The 25,055-nt window shown below is 31.7% G+C and overlaps 3 protein-coding genes across 3 annotated transcripts in view; all 3 read right to left on the bottom strand.

Moving 5' to 3' along the window:
• Positions 1-1,861: 1,861 nt before the first annotated feature.
• On the bottom strand, positions 1,862-18,764 carry LOC113386201 (serine-rich adhesin for platelets-like). Its single transcript, XM_026623997.1, has 5 exons — positions 17,903-18,764; positions 17,756-17,830; positions 5,494-17,543; positions 4,521-5,364; positions 1,862-2,016 (listed from the first exon to the last, which is right to left on the bottom strand). The coding sequence occupies exons 1-5, from the start codon at positions 18,762-18,764 to the stop codon at positions 1,862-1,864; spliced, it is 13,986 nt and encodes a 4,661-aa protein (XP_026479782.1).
• A 24-nt stretch (positions 18,765-18,788) lies between these two features.
• On the bottom strand, positions 18,789-23,456 carry LOC113386202 (putative uncharacterized protein DDB_G0282133). Its single transcript, XM_026623998.1, has 3 exons — positions 19,949-23,456; positions 19,441-19,716; positions 18,789-19,336 (listed from the first exon to the last, which is right to left on the bottom strand). The coding sequence occupies exons 1-3, from the start codon at positions 23,454-23,456 to the stop codon at positions 18,789-18,791; spliced, it is 4,332 nt and encodes a 1,443-aa protein (XP_026479783.1).
• A 545-nt stretch (positions 23,457-24,001) lies between these two features.
• The window catches only part of LOC113386203 (complex I intermediate-associated protein 30, mitochondrial), a 1,919-nt gene continuing 865 nt past the window's right edge, over positions 24,002-25,055 (bottom strand). The window contains exons 3-6 of the mRNA XM_026623999.1: positions 24,729-24,946; positions 24,590-24,641; positions 24,388-24,521; positions 24,002-24,232 (exon numbers count right to left, since the gene is read on the bottom strand). Coding sequence (XP_026479784.1) covers positions 24,002-24,232; positions 24,388-24,521; positions 24,590-24,641; positions 24,729-24,946 — 635 coding nt within the window. The remainder of the gene's footprint in view (positions 24,233-24,387; positions 24,522-24,589; positions 24,642-24,728; positions 24,947-25,055) is intronic.

The raw sequence follows: 25,055 nt of genomic DNA on the forward strand, positions 1-25,055 counted from the left end.
TTTAATACCCATTTGCCATGTGAATTTTATTCACTCTAAGTTTTTAAATGTTTTATTTAGTTTGTTTCAATACTTAGGTGAAAATGATGCTGGATAAAATATATATAACTAGTCGGTAAAGATATTTAATATAAAGGCTTATGAAAACTACCTCTAAAATGTACAGGGCGTCTCCACCGCAAATCGTATTTAGTATAATATTTGAATAGTGATACTCGATTAATATATCTTTTGATAACTAGATAAAATGATATTTTAAAATGATAAAATAAAAGCGATTTTCTAAATATTTTAATGCAATAATTGTGATCATTTACAAAGTTTTAGTAATATTATCTATGTCTCATCTACAGAATTTCGTTATTATTGTTTGCATGTACACACCAAAATATGTGTTATAACAAATAAAACAAATGCCTAGGTCTAATTTTATGGGCACATGGTCTTAGTTTTGACATTTTTAATGAAAAAACTACTTTTTAACAGTTTGTAGCATAACTAAGTATATTTTGTTATATAATTTTAGTTTTGATATTTGGAATCATATATTTCAAAATTAAATTATAATTTAGATTTAAATTTAATTAAAATTTAAATTTATCTAAAGTAAATAATTACTGTAGATACATTCACTTCCAAATTTTTATTAAGTTCATAGACCTCAGTTATTTTTGAACCTAAAATAACACCACACCGAAGAAGCGTAATATGCGTGCTCTAGCATAGAAAACATTTTTAAACCTTATTTATCTAAATTAGGTACTTATTAATAGCAAAAGAGCTGTAAGTCTAAATTAATTTGAAACAGAACTATATGAGTTAAATCTGAATGAGTAGAAATATAGTAGGAAAATTTTTGATATTTTATTGCTGAAATATAAATTTTATTTAATTTTTCTAAACAAAACCGTGTTAGGTATAATCATTTATAATTATCTTGAATAAAAATTACGAAAAATAAGTATTTATGAATAAAAGTTTGTTTAATCAGCCGTTATCCCTTTCTTTGAGTTTATTTAATGATTGTTCATTATAATAACGAGATCAAAGTTTAATTCATACTGATGGATATAGTAACTAAATCAATGTATTGAATATCTTTATTCATTTATTTAATTTATAACATAGCTCCTGAAGCAAATACTGAACAGTTGCAGAAATCTTATATATAATTCTAACATTTCTATTATCATGATAAATAAGAACTGTTTCTTATCTAATTTTCTACTTATTTTATAATAATATAAATAAAATATAATGATAATATATTTTTATAAATATAAATTAACTTATAATTCATAAACTATAAGGTGACTATACGTTCCGGAAGTACAACTTGCGACCCGGATTTTTTCAGAAGCAATATTTGACCTGGATTCAGTTTTTTGGCCAGGATTTGGCAAACTTTTGAAATTTATTTTAAATACGATTTATTTTAATATGAACCATATAAGCAAATGATCAAGATTATTATAAAGTTCTTGAAACTTAAAAATATATTCTAAAAATGTTCAATAGTAAAGAAAATCATTTTTTTTATAAGTTTTACACTTAGTAATCCTGATTAAAAATATATTTTGTATAAATTAAAACTTACTTATTATAATATCTTTAAATAATATTGTTATGTATATTTTTTTTATTAAACTAAAATTCAAAACTACTTTCACCCGCTATAAGTTTCCGTCTCGGATTTTACACACAAAGGTGTGGTAACCTTTAAACAGTAAATCGTTACTAGCTTTTTGGTACGGGCAATAAGGTTATCAGCTCTGTTACTATTAGCAAGTATTCCCAAGTTGATTTGTGCGAGATGTATATATTTCATTGGAATGACATTGAGTGCGTCAAACGTAAAACATTAAGATTTAAAGTCGACAGTTAACGTACCGTCTGTTAAGTTCTCAATAGTGACTACAGTAACATTTGGCTCATTTTCGTCCTTCACAGGCAACATTGATGCTTCCGGTTTCTTTTCTGAAAATCCGGTGTCAGCAGCGACCTCCGCGCTATTTTCTGCATGGACATACATAGAACTTTATACTAAAATAATATCAATAATAATTTAAAATGTTTATGACAGCAATTAATGTCTGCGTTGCGGATGTAAATGACTCACAGATGTTGATTATACTATATAAATATTTTGAATTTTATTTATAAGCAATTTCTATATATTTAATGATTTTTTTATCAGAATTGTATCTCACATATTCATAAATTATTAATAATTCTGTTTCAACTATTTTTTTCAATAACAATTTTATTATAAATTGTTATAAGTATTCGTTGTGCTTGTTGAAAAGTATAGAACACAACTTTTCAACAAGCACAACGAATTATATTATACTTATTCATAAATAGATTTATTATGTTATCCTAGGGCGGGTCGATTTAAAAGTTGCTCAGACACATATGATTTTTGGATACTAGGGATCAAAATAAAATACTCTGCTGAAAAAACCATACCTCTAAAATGAATTCTGATGTCTCGAGCATTGACCTAGTTCGGACGTCTTTTCGTTTTATTATATTGGCGATGAAGGTGACAAACATCAATGCATTAAGCTTTACACGGAATGGTTGCTACCCCTGGTGGAGGGGGTAGCGGAGTGTTTTAATTGAACTAGTTGTATACTTCTAAAAGTAAAGTCCGCTTAACAACATGTAAATAACTAATAAAAATAAATATATCTTCTTTCATTATAACTTAGTCACAAATCAATGCATAATATACAAACAAATCAGTGTTTAATACAGTCCACAGCTACAAGGGTTAAATTATAACCCAACAACCTGAATACTACGTAACAAAAGTACAGACCTAAAGATAAGAGTTGAATTTTGAAAAAATCCGTTTTGGCCCATTTAGAGTGCCCCAATCGCGTCCAAATGTATAACCGACCCCCACTAACTTTGAAAGACTGATCCACCCATGCCCATGGTTCAACTCCTGGAACCTCCACTTAGAGGTCTTTCATACAAAAATTGCAAAAAATTACGGTTTTTGGTATTTTACTCAGCAAAAATTGTTTTTGGATATTAATTCATACACACACACACAAAAAAACTCTTTTACAAAAAAAAAATTATTAAAATTTTATTGTTTCAATTTTTCCAATGCATTTTATCTCAGCGTTTCTGTGCTAGAGGCTGTTATGGCGACGACGTTAAAGAGTCGTGCAAAATTTTCCAGACTTGAAACCAAAAAAGACTTTAAGCAATAATTTATGAGTTTTACATAGTTTTATTTACATATGTTAAGATTGAATAAATTTTATAATAAAAATAAATGGCTGAATTTTTTCATGTTGAAGTACCAAAAATGATGCAATTTTGGTATGGGGACCTCTTATGGAAGGTCCCAGGGGGTGAACCATAGAGATGGGTAGATCGGCCTTCCAAAGTTAGTGGGGGTCGGTCATACATTTGGACACAGCCAAAACAGGGTTTTTCAAAATTTGACCCAATCTTTCACATCAGAATTCATTTTAGAGATATGGTTTCTTGGACAAAGTATCTTATTTTGATCTATATAGTATCCGAAAATCATATGTTCCTATAATATATATACCAGGATAACTAAAAAGTAAAAGAAAGTTTTCAATTTGAAATGTATTAAAATACTCAAAGTTAAGTTAATGTTTTTTAATTATTATTTAAATATTGGTAACTTTTTTAGCAATAATTTGATAGTATCTTAAAAATGATTTGATAAAAAAGTTTGCATGGTTACATAATTATAACTTATTATTTTTCATTCAATATTAACGTACTCAATCAATATTTTTTCTGTCATCTTTTAAGAGGTTGGTTTCAATGCTTAAAATCGATCAACGAAAAGCTAAGTCTAAAAGATCAAATTTTACCTAATACTCCATTTATAATTACTATTATCAAATCTGGAAAAAGAAAGACGTAATAAATATATGTTATTTAATTTACACTAATTCATGCAAATATCAGTCAATCCATACGATATAAATTAATTACAAAGATGTAAATAAATTGGATAGATTGATTACTTGTACGAGCATAAATGCAACATGCCAAATAAATAGTTTTGTATCTACTAATAGAATGTTGACTAAACAATTCATTTACAAAGATGCATGTTCAATTAAATGTTATAATCATTCTGGTAATAAATTGCTACGATTACTAATTCCGAATATAAATAAACATGCAATACGAATTAGTTTTTGAATTTATTATTATTATTTTACTAGAAATTACTGACGTTACAATATTTTACGCTTATATCTTCTATAAAAGTATTTTAGTAACTATGTATAAATAGAAATACGTGCTTTATTTACGGAACTGGAGTATAATGTCCATCACAAGATTTAAATAATGCGCTTCGAATATTCTTTTATGTAAAACGTACCATGACAAATTTAATTAAAAAATGTCCACGCTAATAACCTAGGTAAATAATCTGGTTTACATATATGTTAAGATACGTACATAAACCAAATTTTCCGAATAAATAATTCGGGCACTCTTTAAATATTTACCTATTTTATGTACTTCATTATCGTCAGTGTCACCAGATGATTCGTCGGTGTAATCTCTTAAAGGAATATAAATACCACGATCCCGATTGGGATCGTCGTCCACATTTGCCTCTTCAGGGTTTTCAGACAGAGGCGTTGCTGAAATCGAATTCATTTTTAATTTAAATTTCACTTCACTGATTTTTTCAGGGTCTATATCATGTATATGAGTCACTATAGCCGCCATGTTATTGATGTAATTTGTAACCATATAAGGAACAGGTACATCTTTCTTGGGGGTAGATTTATTTTCTTGCTTTACATTCTGCTTATCAAACACAAAATCTCTTGTTTCATATCTTTCTTCACTAGATTGGCTATTATTGAAATCACATTCAGAATCTGTATCATCAATTTCCTCGATTGTTACAATTGTTTTTGTGATGACATCCCAATTTTCTGAATCCAAAGACGACATATCGCCTGAATCTTCATATGAGTATCCGTTTTCGTGGTGGTGGTGGTGGTGATGGTTACATCTTGATGTTTCAATATAATTTTGACTGTTCGTTTTTTCATCAGAACTTATAGTCATTTCATCTTCATCATTCTTATTGCTTGTTATATCGTTATCCAATATATTTTTGTACTCATCGTTACTATGGTCAGAGTTAACATCAGCTTTTTTTTCAAGAGTTTCAACTGGTTCTACCTGATCGTTCGTGGTCGATTCTTCAATCATTGATTTTGAATCATCATCATTTGTAATAACATTTTTACTTATCAAAGTTGCATTTTCTTTTTCAATATCTTTTTTATTACTTTCAAAATTGATATGATGATTTTGTTTCGAGTCTTCATATAACTTTCGTTCATTTAGAAGAAAATTTTGAGTAAATTCAGTAAACAAAATATCATTATTATTGGATGAAGTTTTAATTAATTTTTCATCGATTGTAGAAGTATCTTCATCATTCTTATTATCTGTTGTAACCTTTTGCAATGTATTTTTGTCCTCATCATTACTAACGCCAGAGTTAACATAAGTTTTTTGTACAAGAGCAGATTCCGCCTGTTCTACCTGATTGTTTGTGGTCGATTCTTCAATTAATGCTTTTGAATCATCACTTGTCATAACATTTTCACTTACCAACGTTTCATTTTCTTTCTCAATATCTTTATTACTTTCAAAATCAATATGTTGATTTTGTTTTGAGTCTTCATATAACTTTCGTTCATTTAGAAGAAAATCTTGAGTAAATTTAGTAAACAAAGGATCATTTTTATTTTGTACTACATTTCCTGATATAGTTTCGATATCACTTTTGGCACCTGCAATTTTTAACTCATGCTGCTTTAGATTATATTCCTCTATTGGCAAATTTTCGGTACTTTCCACGTTATTCTGATCAGGAATCTTTGATGTGGAATTTGAATCTTGCTCTTTTTCATCCATGAAAATTTGTGGTGTTTCTGAACTTTCAGATTTGGTATCAATGATATCATTGTCGGTTTTATTTTTATCAGAGATATTGGAAGCTAGATCATTGTCTTCATCATCCTTCAACTTTTCTTCATCGATTTTTTCAATTGTATCATCAATGGGTAATTTAGAAACCGTGTCGACATTTTCGGATTCCATAGCATTCGCTTCGGATTCAATTTCATTTAGAACTACCTTTGCAACTTGCGGTTTTTCTATGAAAGTATTAAGAGAATTTTGGTAATAAATTTGTTCATTTGAAAGAAACTTCATGGTTAATTCTAATATCTCTTTAAAACTTTTACTTATAGTTAGGTTTGCATCTTCTACTGTATCATGCTGACCTGGCATAGAATTATTAAAAACAGTTTGTTCAACTGCTTGATTTTTAGTGTTAATAAATGGTAAATCTTCAGAATTAGTTTCTATGGCTGTTGTTTCTTTCTCATCGTCGTTGACTGAACAATTTTGATCTAAATCAGTGTTTGCTTCACCTTTGTTCTCAGTGATATTTTTATCAGTTATAGATCTTTCTTTATCTAAAACAAGATTTTCTTTGGTATCAACAGTTTTCAAATCTTCATTATCACTTGTATTCGGTAAATCTAAAACTTGAGCAATCTTTGCTAAAGCTACATCTCGCTCAATTATATTTCCTTGTTCATCTTTTAGAATTTGATCAACCCCATCTGATATTTTGTTTCCCTCATTTACTTTCACTGATATACATTCAGGTTCTATGTTATAATCATTTTCTGTAGTAGAGTTATTTGTTACCATATCTGTATTTGTTATGTTTGAATTTATACTATCATCTGCATTTATATTATGAGAATGTTTATTAGATTTATCAAACGTCTCACCTGTATTTAATATATCTATAAAATTTTCTAATGTTTTCTCTCTATCTATGACTTCGTCAATGTTGTCTTTATTATCATTTTTGATTCCAACACGCGTTTGAATGAAAATAGGTTCTTCGATAGTCAATTGTTTATCCAAAGAATTTTTGTCAACTAAATTTTCATTTGGTTCCATTTTCATAATTTGCTCATCTGATGTTTGGGATTTATTTTTTGTTGTATCAGAAAATTCTTTTTCAGAGGTTTCCAACTCATTGGATTCTAAATCAAATTTTTGATCTGCTGTATCCTTTTCACTATCAGTAAAACCATTGACTAATAAATTTTCATCGGTAATCGATTTATCCATAAATTTCATATCTTCAACTCCTTTAGCCTTATGTGTTGGTACTTTTATTAAACTTTCTTCAGTTTGATCCATTGATGCTGGTTTCACAGTTGGCTTGGAAGTCTTTTTAATAATAAATGTTTCATTAATTTTATTCGATGGTTTTGCTTCATAATCTCTTTTAGAAGCTTTGTTATTGCCTGTATCAACGCTAATGCTCCTTTTTGGTCTTACATTCAACTTGTTCTGTAAGGTATTCTGTTTCACTTGACTTTTTGATTTTTCTTTAGAATCACTTTTCGCTAAGCTTTCCATATTTCTTTTAGTAGGTTTATGAACAGGTTGTTCAGTCGAAGCATTTTTGATATTCAGTGGTTTATTTGTAGCGCGAACAGATAAATTAGTTTTTTCCAAAACAGATTTATTACGCGATTTTGTTATACTTGCTTTTGTACTTGACTCAAAACTTTGTTTGGTGTTTACGACTTTGCTAGATTTAATTGTAGTTGTTTTAGATTCAGTTCTTGACGAAGCGTTTTTCTTTATTGATGTTTTCTCAACAAACTTAGTTTTATTGTCTGTAATAGTATCTTGTTTATATGTCATATGTCGAGCTCTTGTCGAGACTACATTTTTAATATTGATGCCGCTGATATCATCTGCGACTTCTTTAGTTCGCTTCGAATAAAGTTTATCTTGAATATTTTTGGACATATTCTGCTTTGCACTCAATGCCGATAATATATTTGCTGGTCTATTCATATTATTAAACATACTTCGGACACTTGTGCGTGTTGTAGCCTGAGCTTCTCTGGAAAATTGCTCATTTGGTGATGTTTCATTTTTGAACTCTGAATCAAATTCATTATCATTTTCCATGGCACTTCTGTCTTCTACGGAATTAATCATTTCAAAATCATTATTTGGATTTGAATCTATTTTGCTTGTTTCGTTTATTAAAGACATCATTTCACTTTCAGAAGTATTTTCACCAGATTCCAACAATTTATTCTCATTAAGAAAATTATTTGCAGAATCATTTTCAATCACAGTAACCTGAGAGTCGGCAGAATCAGTTACATCCGATGAAATGGAATCAAATTTAATATCAGATTCTTTCATTTCGACTTCTGTTGGTCTTTCCGAATGTGCACGTTTACTGTCGGATTCAATATTAATTGCTAAATCTCTAACGTCAGATTCCATATTATCTTCTTCTTCTTGAACGCCCATTTCAATATTATTTATAATACTTTTAATGTCCGATTCAACATTCCCCGCTGCATCTTGAACGGTAGATTCAAAATTATCTACAGTATCTTTTACGTCGGATTCAATATCATCTGCTGCTTCTTGAATGCCGGATCCAATATTATCTACAGTATCTTTTACGCCAGATTCAATATTATCTGCTGCATCTTGAATTCCGGATTCAATATTATTTACAGTATCTTTTACGCCAGATTCAATATTATCTGCTGCTTCTTGAATTCCGGATTCAATATTATCTGCAGTATCTTTTACGCCAGATTCAATATTATCTGCTGCTTCTTGAATTCCGGATTCAATATTATCTACAGTATCTTTTACGTCATATTCAATATTATCTGCAGTATCTTTTGCCGCTTTAATGCCGGATTCAATATCATCTGCTGCTTCTTGAATTCCATATTCAATATTATCTACAGTATCTTTTACGCCAGATTCAATATTATCTGCTGCATCTTGAATGCCGGATTCAATATTATCTGCAGTATCTTTTACGCCAAATTCAATGTTATCTGCTGCTTCTTGAATTCCGGATTCGATATTATCTGCAGTATCTTTTACGCCAGATTCAATGTTATCTGCTGCTTCTTGAATTCCGGATTCAATATTATCTACAGTATTTTTTACGCTAGATTCAATATTATCTGCTGCTTCTTGAATGCCAGTTTCAATATTATCTGCAGTATCTTTTACGCCAGATTCAATATTATCTGCAGTATCTTTTGCCGCTTGAATGCCGGATTCAATATCATCTGCTGCTTCTTGAATGCCGGTTTCAATATTATCTACAGTATCTTTTACGCCAGATTCAATATTATCTGCTGCTTCTTCAATTCCGGATTCAATATTATCTACAGTATCTTTTACGCCAGATTCAATATTATCTGCTGCATCTTGAATGCCGGATTCAATATTATCTGCAGTATCTTTTACGCCAAATTCAATATTATCTGCTGCTTCTTGAATTCCGGATTCGATATTATCTGCAGTATCTTTTACGCCAGATTCAATGTTATCTGCTGCTTCTTGAATTCCGGATTCAATATTATCTACAGTATTTTTTACGCCAGATTCAATATTATCTGCTGCTTCTTGAATGCCAGTTTCAATATTATCTGCAGTATCTTTTACGCCAGATTCAATATTATCTGCAGTATCTTTTGCCGCTTGAATGCCGGATTCAATATCATCTGCTGCTTCTTGAATGCCGGTTTCAATATTATCAACAGTATCTTTTACGCCAGATTCAATATTATCTGCTGCTTCTTCAATTCCGGATTCAATATTATCTACAGTATCTTTTACGCCATATTCAATATTATCTGCTGCTTCTTGAATGCCAGTTTCAATTTTATCTGCAGTATCTTTTACGCCAGATTCAATATTATCTGCAGTATCTTTTGCCGCTTGAATGCCGGATTCAATATCATCTGCTGCTTCTTGAATGCCGGATTCAATATTATCCACAGTATCTTTTACGCCAGATTCAATATTATCTGCTGCTTCTTGAATTCCGGATTCAATATTATCTACAGTATCTTTTACGCCAGATTCAATATTATCTGCTGCATCTTGAATGCCAGATTCAATATTATCTACAGTATCTTTTACGCCAGATTCAATATTATCTGCTGCATCTTGAATGCCGGATTCAATATTATCTACAGTATCTTTTACGCCAGATTCAATATTATCTGCTGCTTCTTGAATTCCGGATTCAATATTATCTACAGTATTTTTTACGCCAGATTCAATATTATCTGCTGCATCTTGAATGCCAGATTCAATATTATCTACAGTATCTGCTGCATCTTGAATGCCGGATTCAATATTATCTACAGCATCTTTTACGCCAGATTCAATATCATCTGCTGCTTCTTGAATGCCGGATTCAATATTATCTACAGTATCTTTTACGCCAGATTCAATATTATCTGCTGCTCCTTGAATTCCGGATTCAATATTATCTACAGTATCTTTTACGCCAGATTCAATATTATCTGCTGCATCTTGAATGCCAGATTCAATATTATCTACAGTATCTTTTACGCCAGATTCAATATTATCTGCTGCATCTTGAATGCCGGATTCAATATTATCTACAGCATCTTTTACGCCAGATTCAATATTATCTGCTGCTTCTTGAATTCCGGATTCAATATTATCTACAGTATTTTTTACGCCAGATTCAATATTATCTGCTGCATCTTGAATGCCAGATTCAATATTATCTACAGTATCTGCTGCATCTTGAATGCCGGATTCAATATTATCTACAGCATCTTTTACGCCACATTCAATATTATCTGCTGCTTCTTGAATGCCAGATTCAATATTATCTGCAGTATCTTTTGCCGCTTGAATGCCGGATTCAATATCATCTGCTGCTTCTTGAATGCCGGATTCAATATTATCTACAGTATCTTTTACGCCAGATTCATTATTATCTGCTGCTTCTTGAATTCCGGATTCGATATTATCTACAGTATCTTTTACGCCAGATTCAATATTATCTGTAGTATTCTTTGCCGCTTGAATGCCGGATTCAATATTATCTGCAGCTTCTTGAATGCCGAATTCAATATTATCTGCTGCTTCTTGAATGCCGGTTTCAATATTATCTGCTGCTTCTTGAATGCCGGATTCAATATTATTTACAGTATCTTTTACACCAGATTCAATATTATCTGCTGCCGCTTGAATGTCGGATTCAATATTATCTACAGTATCTTCTACGCTAGATTCAATATTATCTGCTGCTTCTTGAATGCCAGTTTCAATATTATCTACAGTATCTTTTACGCCAGATTCAATATTATCTGCAGTATCTTTTGCCGCTTGAATGCCGGATTCGATATTATCTGCTGCTTCTTGAATGCCGGTTTCAATATTATCTGCTGCTTCTTGAATGCCGGCTTCAATATTATTTACAGTATCTTTTACGCCAGATTCAATATTATCTTCTGCTTCTTGAATGCCGGATTCAATATTATCTACAGTATCTTTTACGTCAGATTCAATATTATCTGGTGCCGCTTGAATGTACGATTCAATATTATCTGGTGCTTCTTGAATGCCGGTTTCAATATTGTCTGCAGTATCTTTTGCGCCAGATTCAATATTATCTGCTGCCGCTTGAATGTCGGATTTAATATTATCTGCTGCTTCTTGAATGCCGGTTTCAATATTGTCTGCAGTATCTTTTGCGCCAGATTCAATATTATCTGCTGCCGCTTGAATGTCGGATTTAATATTATCTGCTGCTTCTTGAATGCCGGATTCAATCTTATCTACAGTATCTTTTGCGCCAGATTCAATATTATCTGCTCCCGCTTGAATGTCGGATTTAATATTATCTGCTGCTTCTTGAATGCCGGATTCAATATTATCTACAGTATCTTTTGCGCCAGATTCAATATTATCTGCTGCTTCTTGAATGCCGGATTCAATATTATCGGCTGCCGCTTGAATGTCAGACTCAATATTATCTGCTGCTTCTTGAATGCCGGATTCAATATTATCGGCTGCCGCTTGAATATCGGATTTAATATTATCTGCTGCTTCTTGAATGCCGGATTCAATATTATCTACAGTATCTTTTGCGCCAGATTCAATATTATCTGCTGCCGCTTGAATGTCGGATTTAATATTATCTGCTGCTTCTTGAATGCCGGTTTCAATATTGTCTGCAGTATCTTTTGCGCCAGATTCAATATTATCTGCTGCCGCTTGAATGTCGGATTTAATATCATCTGCTGCTTCTTGAATGCCGGTTTCAATATTATCGGCTGCCGCTTGAATGTCAGACTCAATATTATCTGCTGCTTCTTGAATGCCGGATTCAATATTGTCTGCAGTATCTTTTGCGATAGATTCAATATTATCTGCTGCTTTTTGAATGCCGGATTCAATATTATCTACAGTATCTTTTGCGCCAGATTCAATATTATCTGCTGCTTCTTGAATTCCGGATTCAATATTATCTACAGTATCTTTTACGCCATATTCAATATTATCTGCTGCTTCTTGAATGCCGGATTCAATATTATCTACAGTATCTTTTGCGCCAGATTCAATATTATCTGCTGGCGCTTGAATGTCGGATTTAATATCATCTGCTGCTTCTTGAATGCCGGTTTCAATATTATCGGCTGCCGCTTGAATGTCAGACTCAATATTATCTGCTGCTTCTTGAATGCCGGATTCAATATTGTCTGCAGTATCTTTTGCGATAGATTCAATATTATCTGCTGCTTTTTGAATGCCGGATTCAATATTATCTACAGTATCTTTTGCGCCAGATTCAATATTATCTGCTGCTTCTTGAATTCCGGATTCAATATTATCTACAGTATCTTTTACGCCATATTCAATATTATCTGCTGCTTCTTGAATGCCGGATTCAATATTATCTACAGTATCTTTTGCGCCAGATTCAATATTATCGGCTGCCGCTTGAATATCGGATTTAATATTATCTGCTGCTTCTTGAATGCCGGATTCAATATTATCTACAGTATCTTTTGCGCCAGATTCAATATTATCTGCTGCCGCTTGAATGTCGGATTTAATATTATCTGCTGCTTCTTGAATGCCGGTTTCAATATTGTCTGCAGTATCTTTTGCGCCAGATTCAATATTATCTGCTGCCGCTTGAATGTCGGATTTAATATCATCTGCTGCTTCTTGAATGCCGGTTTCAATATTATCGGCTGCCGCTTGAATGTCAGACTCAATATTATCTGCTGCTTCTTGAATGCCGGATTCAATATTGTCTGCAGTATCTTTTGCGATAGATTCAATATTATCTGCTGCTTTTTGAATGCCGGATTCAATATTATCTACAGTATCTTTTGCGCCAGATTCAATATTATCTGCTGCCACTGGAATGTCGGATTTAATATTATCTGCTGCTTCTTGAATGCCGGATTCAATATTATCTACAGTATCTTTTACGTCAGATTCAATATTATCTATTGCCGCTTGAATGTCGGATTCAATATTATCTGCTGCTTCTTGAATGCCGGATTCAATATTGTCGGTAGTATCTTTTGCGCCAGATTCAATATTATCTGCTGTTTTTTGAATGCCGGATTCAATATTATCTACAGTATCTTTTACGTCAGATTCAATATTATCTGCTGCCGCTTGAATGTCGAATTCAATATTATCTGCTGCTTCTTGAATGCCGGATTCAATATTGTCGGTAGTATCTTTTGCGCCAGATTCAATATTATCTGCTGCTTTTTGAATGCCGGATTCAATATTATCTACAGTATCTTTTACGTCAGATTCAATATTATCTGCTGCCGCTTGAATGTCGAATTCAATATTATCTGCTGCTTCTTGAATGCCGGATTCAATATTGTCGGCAGTATCTTTTGCGCCAGATTCAATATTATCTGCTGCTTTTTGAATGCCGGATTCAATATTGTCTGCAGTATCTTTTGCGCCAGATTCAATATTATCTGCTGCCGCTTGAATGTCGGATTCAATATTATCTGCTGCTTCTTGAATGCCGGATTCAATATTGTCGGCAGTATCTTTTGCGCCTGATTCAATATTATCTGCTGCTTTTTGAATGCCGGATTCAATAATGTCTGCAGTATCTTTTGCGCCAGATTCAATATTATCTGCTGCCGGTTGAATGTCGGATTCAATATTATCTACAGTATCTTTTACGTCAGATTCAATATTATCTGCTGCCGCTTGAATGCCGGATTCGATATTGTCGGCAGTATCTTTTGCGCCAGATTCAATATTATCTGCTGCTTTTTGAATGCCGGATTCAATATTGTCTGCAGTATCTTTTGCGCCAGATTCAATATTATCTGCTGCCGCTTGAATGTCGGATTTAATATTATCTGCTGCTTCTTGAATGCCGGATTCAATATTATCTACAGTATCTTTTACGCCAGATTCAATATTATCTTCTGCTTTTTGAATGCCGTATTCAATATTATCTGCAGTATATTTTACGTCAGATTCAATATTATCTGCTGCCGCTTGAATGTCGGATTCAATATTATCTGCTGCTTCTTGAATACCGGATTCAATATTGTCTGCAGTATCTTTTGCGCCAGATTCAATATTATCTACAGCATCTTTTACGTCAGATTCAATATTATCTGCTGCCGCTTGAATGTCGGATTCAATATTATCTGCTGCTTCTTGAATACCGGATTCAATATTGTCTGCAGTATCTTTTGCGCCAGATTCAATATTATCTGCTGATTTTTGAATGCCGGATTCAATATTGTCTTCAGTATCTTTTGCGCCAGATTCAATATTATCTTCTGCTTCTTGAATGGCGGATTTAATATTATCTACTGCATCTTTAATTCCGGATTCAATGTTTTTTGATGTATCTTCAATGCACGTTTCAATATTATCTGCTGTATTTACAATACCATTTTCAATATTATTTGCTGTTTTTTGGATGTCGGGTATTGTACTATCTAATATACTTTTCGTGTTTGATTCGATGGAATTAGGTGCCTTTTGAATTTCATCTCGTACTTCTTCTGTGGTGTGCGTTGCATCATTTATTTCAGATTCAATTCTATCTGAAGTATCTCTTGAAGTAATCAATGTATTTTTGTTCGTAGCTTCGATATTATTAATCGTTTTATTTGTAGCAAGTTTAATATTATTTTCTAGATGTGCCTTTTTTGACTCTGACGACGTTTTTACTTCATTCAACAAGAAAGCCAGATTGGCTATTTTATCTGCTTCAGTGAATCCATTCGAAGGCGAATTAGTTATATCCTGTTTAGTTTCTCTCTTTTTTCTATTTAATAATTTATATTCTGATGGCTTGCCTTGTTTAACGTGTGTGTACTTGTAATTTTGTGGATGTTCTTTTTCCTTCTGTTCTACGTTTGACGGGCTAGATTTATTTTTTTGGAAAGAAGCAGCTTTAGAAATAATTGGTTGCTTGTGATCTGAATTTTTAATTTCTGTTTTATGTTTCTTATTACTCGTTTTATTATCTGTTTTGCTTTTTTCAAATTTATTATTTATTTTTCCGTAAGCCTTTCGCAAGTTGGAATTGAGAAGATGCATTGTTTTCGTGAAGCTGGAGTCAATTTTGTGAGATTTTGGCTGAGTATCTGCAAGCGTTTCAATTTTGTCTGATTGTATATGTTCGTTTTCGTTAGCTTTAATATTTTTAGTTTCAGATGTTGGCATCATTTTATATTCTGAACTTTCAAATGTGTCATTTATATCAATTGCAACATCAGATTTAATATTATTTGATTCATTAACTCCGTCCTTAATTTCATCAGCTGTGTTTTCTAGGGTAGATGCTGTGTTATCAACTGCATCCTTTGTGTCAGATTTAATATAGTCAGTCATATTATTGACGTCATTTTGATTGTTCATTTCCGAATCTTCAATGCCAAGTTCTTTAACGTCAGTTTCTTCATTATCTGCTGCAGATTGAATTTTGGATTCAACATTATTTGCAGTATTTTTAACATCAGATTCAATATTATCTGCTGCTCCTTGGATTCCAGATTCAAAATTATTTACAGTATCTTTAACAACAGATTCAATATTATCTGCTGCTTCTTGAATGCCTGATTCAATATTTTCTACATTATTTTTTACACCTGATTCAATATAATCGGCAGCATCTTGAATTCCGGATTCAATATTATTTACAGTATCTTTAATGCCACCTTCAATATTATCTGCAGCATCTTGAATTCCGGATTCAATATTATTTACAGTATCTTTAATGTCACCTTCAACATTATCTGTAGCATCTTGAATTCCGGATTCAATATTATTTACAGTATCTTTAATGCCACCTTCAATATTATCTGCAGCATCTTGAATTCCGGATTCAATATTATTCACAGTATCTTTAATGTCACCTTCAATATTATCTGTAGCATCTTGAATTCCGGATTCAATATTATTCACTGTATCTTTAATGTCACCTTCAATATTATCTGCAGCATCTTGAATTCCGGATTCAATATTATTTACAGTATCTTTAATGCCACCTTCAATATTATCTGCAGCATCCTGAATTCCGGATTCAATATTATTTACAGTTTCTCCAATATTATCTGCAGCATTTTGAATTCCTGATTCAATATTATTTACAGTATCTTTAGTGCCACTTTCAGTATTATCTGCAGCATCTTGAATTCCGGATTCAATATTATTTACAGTATCTTTAATGTCACCTTCAATATTATCTGCTGCATCTTGAAATCCGGATTCAATATTATTCACAGTATCTTTAATGTCACCTTCAATATTTTCTGTAGCATCTTGAATTCCGGATTCAATATTATTCACTGTATCTTTAATTCCACCCTCAATATTATCTGCAGCATCTTGAATTCCAGATTCAATATTATTTACAGTATCTTTAATGTCACCTTCAATATTATCTGCTGCATCTTGAATTCTGGATTCAATATTATTCACAGTATCTTTAATGTCACCTTCAATGTTATCTGCAGCATCTTGAATTCCGGATTTAATATTATTTACAGTATCATTAATGTCATCTGTAATATTATCTGCTGCATCTTGAATTCCGGATTCAATATTATTCACAGTATCTTTAATGCCACCTTCAATATTATCTGCAGCATCTTGAATTCCGGATTCAATATTATTTACAGTATCTTTAATGCCACCTTCAATATTATCTGCAGCATCTTGAATTCCGGATTCAATATTATTCACAGTATCTTTAATGCCACCTTCAATATTATCTGCAGCATCTTGGATTCCGGATTCAATATTATTTACAGTTTCTTCAATATTATCTGCAGCATCTTGAATTCCGGATTCAATATTATTTACAGTATCTTTAGCGCCACCTTCAATATTATCTGCAGCATCTTGAATTCCGGATTCAATATTATTTACAGTATCTTTAATGTCACCTTCAATATTATCTGCTGCATCTTGAATTCCGGATTCAATATTATTCACAGTATCTTTAATGTCACCTGTAATATTATCTGCTGCATCTTGAATTCCGGATTCAATATTATTCACAGTATCTTTAATGCCACCTTCAATATTATCTGCAGCATCTTGAATTCCGGATTCAATATTATTTACAGTATCTTTAATGCCACTTCAATATTATCTGCAGCATCTTGAATTCCGGATTCAATATTATTCACAGTATCTTTAATGGCCACCTTTCAATATTATCTGCAGCATCTTGAATTCCGGATTCAATATTATTTACATTAATCTTTTATGTCACCTTTCAATATTATCTCTGCAATCTTGAATTCCGGATTCAATATTATTCACAGTATCTTTAATGCACCTTCAATATTATCTGCAGCATCTTGAATTCCGGATTCAATATTATTTACAGTATCAGTATCAATATTAGCGCCACCTTCAATAAGTATTTATCTGCATTCATCTTGAATTCCGGATTCAATATTATTCACAGTATCTTTAATGTCACCTGTAATATTATCTGCTGCATCTTGAATTCCGGATTCAATATTATTCACAGTATCTTTAATGCCACCTTCAATATTATCTGCAGCATCTTGAATTCCGGATTCAATATTATTTACAGTATCTTTAATGTCACCTTCAATATTATCTGCTGCATCTTGAATTCCGGATTCAATATTATTCACAGTATCTTTAATGTCACCTGTAATATTATCTGCTGCATCTTGAATTCCGGATTCAATATTATTCACAGTATCTTTAATGCCACCTTCATGAATTCCGGATTCAATATTATTCACAGTATCTTTAATGTCACCTGTAATATTATCTGCTGCATCTTGAATTCCGGATTCAATATTATTCACAGTATCTTTAATGCCACCTTCAATATTATCTGCAGCATCTTGAATTCCGGATTCAATATTATTTACAGTATCTTTAGCGCCACCTTCAATATTATCTGCAGCATCTTGAATTCCGGATTCAATATTATTTACAGTATCTTTAGCGCCACCTTCAATATTATCTGCAGCATCTTGAATTCCGGATTCAATATTATTTACAGTATCTTTAATGTCACCTTCAATATTATCTGCTGCATCTTGAATTCCGGATTCAATATTATTCACAGTATCTTTAATGCCACCTTCAATATTATCTGCAGCATCTTGAATTCCGGATTCAATATTATTCACAGTATCTTTAATGCCACCTTCAATATTATCTGCAGCATCTTGAATTCCGGATTCAATATTATTCACAGTATCTTTAATGTCACCTTCAATATTATCTGCAGCATCTTGAATTCCGGATTCAATATTATTTACAGTATCTTTAATGCCACCTTCAATTATTATCTGCAGCATCTTGAATTCCGGTTTCAATATTATTTACAGTTTCTTCATATTATCTGCAGCATCTTGAATTCCGGATTCAATATTATTTACAGTATCTTTAATGCCACCTTCAATATTATCTGCAGCATCTTGAATTCCGGATTCAATATTATTTACAGTATCTTTAATGTCACCTTCAATATTATCTGCAGCATCTTGAATTCCGGATTCAATATTATTCACAGTATCTTTAATGCCACCTTCAATATTATCTGCAGCATCTTGAATTCCGGATTCAATATTATTTACAGTATCTTTAATGTCACCTTCAATATTATCTGCAGCATCTTGAATTCCGGATTCAATATTATTTACAGTATCTTTAATGTCACCTTCAATATTATCTGCAGCATCTTGAATTCCGGATTCAATATTATTTACAGTATCTTTAATGTCACCTTCAATATTATCTGCAGCGTTTTGAATTCTGGATTCAATATTATTTACAGTATCTTTAATGCCACCTTCAATATTATCTGCAGCATCTTGAATTCCGGATTCAATATTATTTACAGTATCTTTAATGTCACGTTCAACATTATCTGCGATTCAATATTATTTGCAGTATCTTTAATGTCACGTTCAACATTATCTGCAGCATCTTGAATTCCGGATTCAATATTATTTACAGTATCTTTAATGTCACCTTCAATATTATCTGCAGCGTTTTGAATTCTGGATTCAATATTATTTACAGTATCTTTAATGCCACCTTCAATATTATCTGCAGCATCTTGAATTCCGGATTCAATATTATTTGCAGTATCTTTAATGTCACCTTCAACATTATCTGTAGCATCTTGAATTCCGGATTCAATATTATTTACAGTATCTTTAATGCCACCTTCAATATTATCTGCAGCATCTTGAATTCCGGATTCAATATTATTTACAGTATCTTTAATGCCACCTTCAATATTATCTGCATTCAATATTATTTACAGTATCTTTAATGTCACCTTCAATATTATCTGCTGCATCTTGAATTCCGGATTCAATATTATTTACAGTATCTTTAATGTCACCTTCAAATTATCTGAGCATCTTGAATTCCGGATTCAATATTATTTACAGTATCTTTAATGTCACCTTCAATATTATCTGTGCATCTTGAATTCCGGATTCAATATTATTTACAGTATCTTTAATGCCACCTTCAATATTATCTGCATTTCTTGAATTCCGGATTCTTACATTATTTACAGTATCTTTAGCACCTTCAATATTATCTGCAGCATCTTGAACCTCGGATTCAATATTATTTGCAGTATCTTTAATGTCACCTTCAATATTATCTGCAGCATCTGCGGATTCAATATTTTTTACAGTATCTTTAATGCCACCTTCAATATTATCTGCAGCATCTTGAATTCCGGATTCAATATTATTTACAGTATCTTCAATGCCACCTTCAATATTATCTGCGGGTTTTTGAATTTCGGATTTTATATCATCTACAGTATCTTCAGCGCTATTTTCAATATTATCTGCTGCCTCTTGAATTCTAGATTGAATATTATCTGCAGTATCTTTAATATTACTTTCAATATTATCTGGTGCATCTTGAATTCCAGATTCAATATTATTTACAGTATCTTTAATATCAACTTGCCCGTTTTCGGTACAAGATTTCATGTAGTTTGTGGCGTTTTCATTCTCAAGTTTAACAGTATTTAGTTCAATATTACCAGGATTATCTGTAACTAATTTTTTGTTATCTGAAGTTACACTAGTCATGATACTCTCTACAGAGCTAAGATCTGAATTTAATGAAGAAATATTATGATTGTTTGAATCACCTACAATACTTTTAACGTACTCATTTTTAGAAATTGTAATACTAGTAGATACTACATTATCTACAGTACTGTTATCTAATTTATGTAAATTATTATCTGTACCTAACTTACTATCACATGCAATACCAACAACACCTGCAATAACTGTTGCAGCCATGCCATATCCTACGATACTTTTACCATTACCATTCATTTGTCCTGATTCCGACTGTTTTGAAGAATGGTTATCTCTAATTTCTCCGGTTGTCTGATCTGATGCATTTTTGGCGTCGTCCACATTCATACTTCCGGATCGGTTATGCGTCGTCTCTTCTTCCGCTTTATTATTTTTTGCTAAAGGATGGTTTACAGTCAGATCGTCTATTTTTAATGTATTTTTAGGTTCAAGTTCAGCATCGCATACGGCTTGATCATCTTTGATGGTATTCGTAGTGTGCACTGGATTTTCAGCCGAGGCATGTGGGTTTTTATTTATATTTGTTTCTGGATTTTTAATTTCGCCATTCACTGTAGTTGATTCTACTTTATTGCCACTATTCTCAATAGCGTCATCTACTTCATTTTCAGCTAATTTATAATTAGAAGTATTCTCATCGGAATTTGTAAACACCGGAACTGCATCGTCGATAGGTTTTTGATGATTGGAATTTATATTTAGTAGTTCTGTTTGTTTTAAATTTGAATCGTGAACTACCTCGTCATTTTTATTAATTATATTTTCACTTTGTTCGCCAGACTTTTCCACATCTATATCAATAGCCTGTTCGTTGGAGTTAACTGCGTCTACATCTGTATTTTCTGCACTTTTTATATTATTTTGTATGACTTCAATATCTTTTGTATCTTCATTTGTAAAGTTTTTATTTTTCTCAATAATAACACCTTTTTCATTGGTATTAGTTTCTGGATCTACATCTAAATTATTTTTATCAACATTATTAATTATACTTTCATCTAATCCCTGAGTAAATTTATCATTATTATCTTTTTCACCATTTTTTTCATCTATATTAACTGCTACAGATTCTAAATTAGAATCTAAGTTATCAGATACTGTTGTTTTATTAACAGCATCGGTAGAAAATCCATCTACATTGGATTCTATTATATCTAAATTCATGCTTTCTTCTATAATAGCCATATCACTATTAGCTAAAAGTGAGCTATCAGCTAAACCGTCAGTCACAATGACATTTGCATTAGCGTTTGTTATCTTATCATCTATTATATCTGAATCAGTCACCTGTTTTGCTTGATTTTCTCCTTCTTCTGCAGCGGGGCGTTCATTTGGTGCAGGAACTTCCATATCCATGATTCTGGTTACACCATCGTTATGACTTGAGGATTCACTCTTGGAGTTATCAGGATCGCTACTACTGCTTGCATTAATAGCGACACCTCTTCGTAGAGTACTTCGCCTGGACATCAATCGGGATCTTTTGGTATCTTCATTGATATGCTCGACATTATTCTCTATAACTGTTTGGAAAGATTTAATAGTATTTTTGTTATGCTTTCGTACCATACGCGCTCTAAAAGATTTTTGGATAATCGCTGCAGCTTCGTTTAATTCTGTTTCTGAAGACTCCCTTCCTTGGCTTTCATGTGAATAATCAGCACTTTTTGCTGAACTTTTGGCAGTGGATTCCAGTTCATTTTGATCAGCTTCCAAGTACTTCATATTTTTGTCATTATCTGTTTCGTGAGTGGGATATTTATCAAATACTTGAGAACCTTTGCTATTTATATTTGTAGATTTATCGTCATTGATTTTCTGGGCGTTCTTTCTTGTTAGGAAGCCGCGAACATGAGCTTGAATTTTTGTTATTGACTGGGCATCATCTTTAAAGTCATTTATATCGATATGTTCTGTTTCTTTTTCAGTAATAGAATTTTCTTTTAAATTGTGTTTTCGTGTAAGGAATCCTCTAACATGCGCTTGTATTTTAGTAACCGCCTGGACATCTGATTCAAAATCTTCTATATTAACGTCGTCTTGGTGTTCTATCTTAACATCAGACTGTTGCTCAGCAGATCCTTTGTTTAAAATATTATTTTCACTTACCTCGTTTTTCTTGCTATCTGAAGTTTTTATTTTGTTTAAACTCTTTCGTGTGAGAAAACCTTTTACGTGCGCTTGAATTTTAGTAATTGCCTCCGTATCATTTGAAAAACTATCAATTGAACTTAAGCTTTCGATATTATTTGGTATATTGATCGTAACTGATTTTTTTCTCGGAGAGTTTGCTTTTTTTGGTCCTTCGTTTTCTGTGGTTGAAGTTGTAGAATTAATAATTGTGATATCGGTTTGAATTGTTGGATCAGTAACGCTTTTTTGAGGCGTTTGGACTGTTATTGATTTTGATTTTGAAACAAAATTAGATGCAGTTTTAGCGTTGTTCGTTTTTCTAGAAAGGAAACCCCTCACGTGGGCTTGTATTTTAGTAATTGCATCAGTTTCGTCCGAAAAAGCATTTAAATCTATATTATCATTGTGTCCTAGTCTGTCTTCTGGTAATTCATCACAAACCTCCGGTTTCCTTGAACTTTTCGCTATATTTTTATAATGACGATATTTTTCTACAGTACTTGGAATATTTTCCCTGTATGGTTGCCACCTGTGCGGGCACTCGTGCACCCTTCTTCTGCCTTTATTTTTTATGACGATGTTAATGTATTGACCCGCTTCTTGTGGATAAATTTCACCTTGAACCGATTCCCGTATTGAAAGCAAGGTTTCAAAATGATTAGCGGCAAATTCTTCAATATTTTCAGGTTTTTCTAGCAATACTTGTTTTGTTAACCCTTCTATACACTCACGTAAACCTTCTGGTACTTTTATATAATTTCGCCGTACCGCCATTGTAAACTATTTTAGTTATATGCTACACAATACTTGATATTGGATTTCCTATTTATAAAATTTTATATATTAAAAATATTAAATATTATACGTAAAAATAATTTGTAAATATTATATTATGTATTATAACTTATTTAAACTTTTCATATACTACATCAAAATACTAACAATATTTAAACTTTAAAACTATTAACACTTAACTATAACTTTTTTAAGGTATTTTTACTTTATAACAATATGTTTGCAAATATTTCTTATTATTATCAAATAAGTACACACAAACTTATTTCAAGTCACAATTCATTTGAAACATTTTGGATATTGATTCATGTGAACCAACATTGTCATGGTTACTATAGAAGAAAAACCCAACAACAATTCAGGAAAATGGGACGTATTCAGAAATAGCATTAAATAAATATAAAATTATTATTGAAAATAACATAAATAATTGAAATACACAAAATGTATTTAATTGAAAAATATTTATTATAAATATCTCTAAATATAATTTTTACATTTTATACATAATAAATCATTGGTATTTAATGACCAGCAATCCACCTATCTGTTTTGTACATTTCATACGCAAACTCCTCTTTGTTTCTGTAGTCATGTTCTAGTCCAATGTAATCGAGTTCTAAAGAAAATGGTCCTCCAACACCATCTATGCCAGATACTGATATACCTAAAGCAGTTATTCTACTCAAGGGTATGGGATATTGCTTATCTTGTATTCGGCCCTTTGATGTTAAAAAGAATTTTGAAAATGGAATCTAAAACAAATAATATAAGAATATGTATCTGCAATAATGAAGAAGCAAAAATATATCATATTCATAACTAAAGACCACGAATTGTACTGAAAAAGTTAAATTTTTTAGAAGTACTATTACATTAAACATATATATTCATAAATATTTGGTTTTACCTTAGCAATTTGCCAATAAGGTCCACCTCTAGTGTAAAGAGCATAACTATACATGTCATTCCACCAGATATCATAGTAGCCACTAGTAGAAATATTTATCATATATGTACGTCCATCTCCGCGTATCCTGAATACTTTTATGATTAATTTTTATTAAATTTAAATTCTATCAAATACTAATAATACAGTTACATATTATCACCTAAAGTATTATAAGCTGTCCAGTCAAGATAGGTTTCTCTCTTGAATGATTTCTGAAAAGTATGAAATATAGATTAAATATATAATATTTATATAAATTTTAGACAAAATTTGTTGATTTCTTGTTTTGCTTTAATTACCCTGGCTCGTAACGCTTGCATATTTGCATAACCTGCACTTTTGATTCGACCAGTCTGTGGTACAGTCATATCGATATTGCCATGAAATAAACCATATCCTGAAGGACTCAGTTCAAGTTTAGCAGTACTGTAGCCTTCACCATGATCTTTATCTACAGTTACTTTCCATTTTTTTAAACCTTCCTTTGAACCAAGATGCCATGCTTCATCAGTTTCACCTAAAAATGATCCAGTTTTGTATATATTTAATATAGAACTGTTAATACCAATTTCTATATTTATTTTATATAATACAATCAATTTATATAAAAGGAAAACAACTCGGTA

The sequence above is a fragment of the Ctenocephalides felis genome, unplaced genomic scaffold, assembly GCF_003426905.1.
Source record: "Ctenocephalides felis isolate EL2017-DRISC unplaced genomic scaffold, ASM342690v1 CF-g0.4_SCAFFOLD_03571, whole genome shotgun sequence".
Lineage (NCBI taxonomy): Eukaryota > Metazoa > Arthropoda > Insecta > Siphonaptera > Pulicidae > Ctenocephalides > Ctenocephalides felis.

What these genes read in the sequence shown, in the direction of transcription:
- LOC113386201 (XM_026623997.1), bottom strand. Translation starts at nt 18,764, where the DNA reads ATGCTGCAGATAATAATTGAAGGTGGCATTAAAGATACTGTAAATAAT. An exon ending in TGCAGCAGATAATATTACAG is followed by an intron (nt 17,831 to 17,902) that starts GTGACATTAAAG and finishes TACTTATTGAAG; the next exon opens with GTGGCGCTAATATTGATACT. An exon ending in TGCTGCAGATAATATTGAAG is followed by an intron (nt 17,544 to 17,755) that starts GTGCATTAAAGA and finishes GTGGCATTAAAG; the next exon opens with ATACTGTAAATAATATTGAA.
- LOC113386202 (XM_026623998.1), bottom strand. Translation starts at nt 23,456, where the DNA reads ATGGCGGTACGGCGAAATTATATAAAAGTACCAGAAGGTTTACGTGAG. An exon ending in AAATGCAGATAATATTGAAG is followed by an intron (nt 19,717 to 19,948) that starts GTGGCATTAAAG and finishes TATTGAATGCAG; the next exon opens with ATAATATTGAAGGTGGCATT. An exon ending in CGCTGCAGATAATATTGAAG is followed by an intron (nt 19,337 to 19,440) that starts GTGACATTAAAG and finishes ATTGAATCGCAG; the next exon opens with ATAATGTTGAACGTGACATT.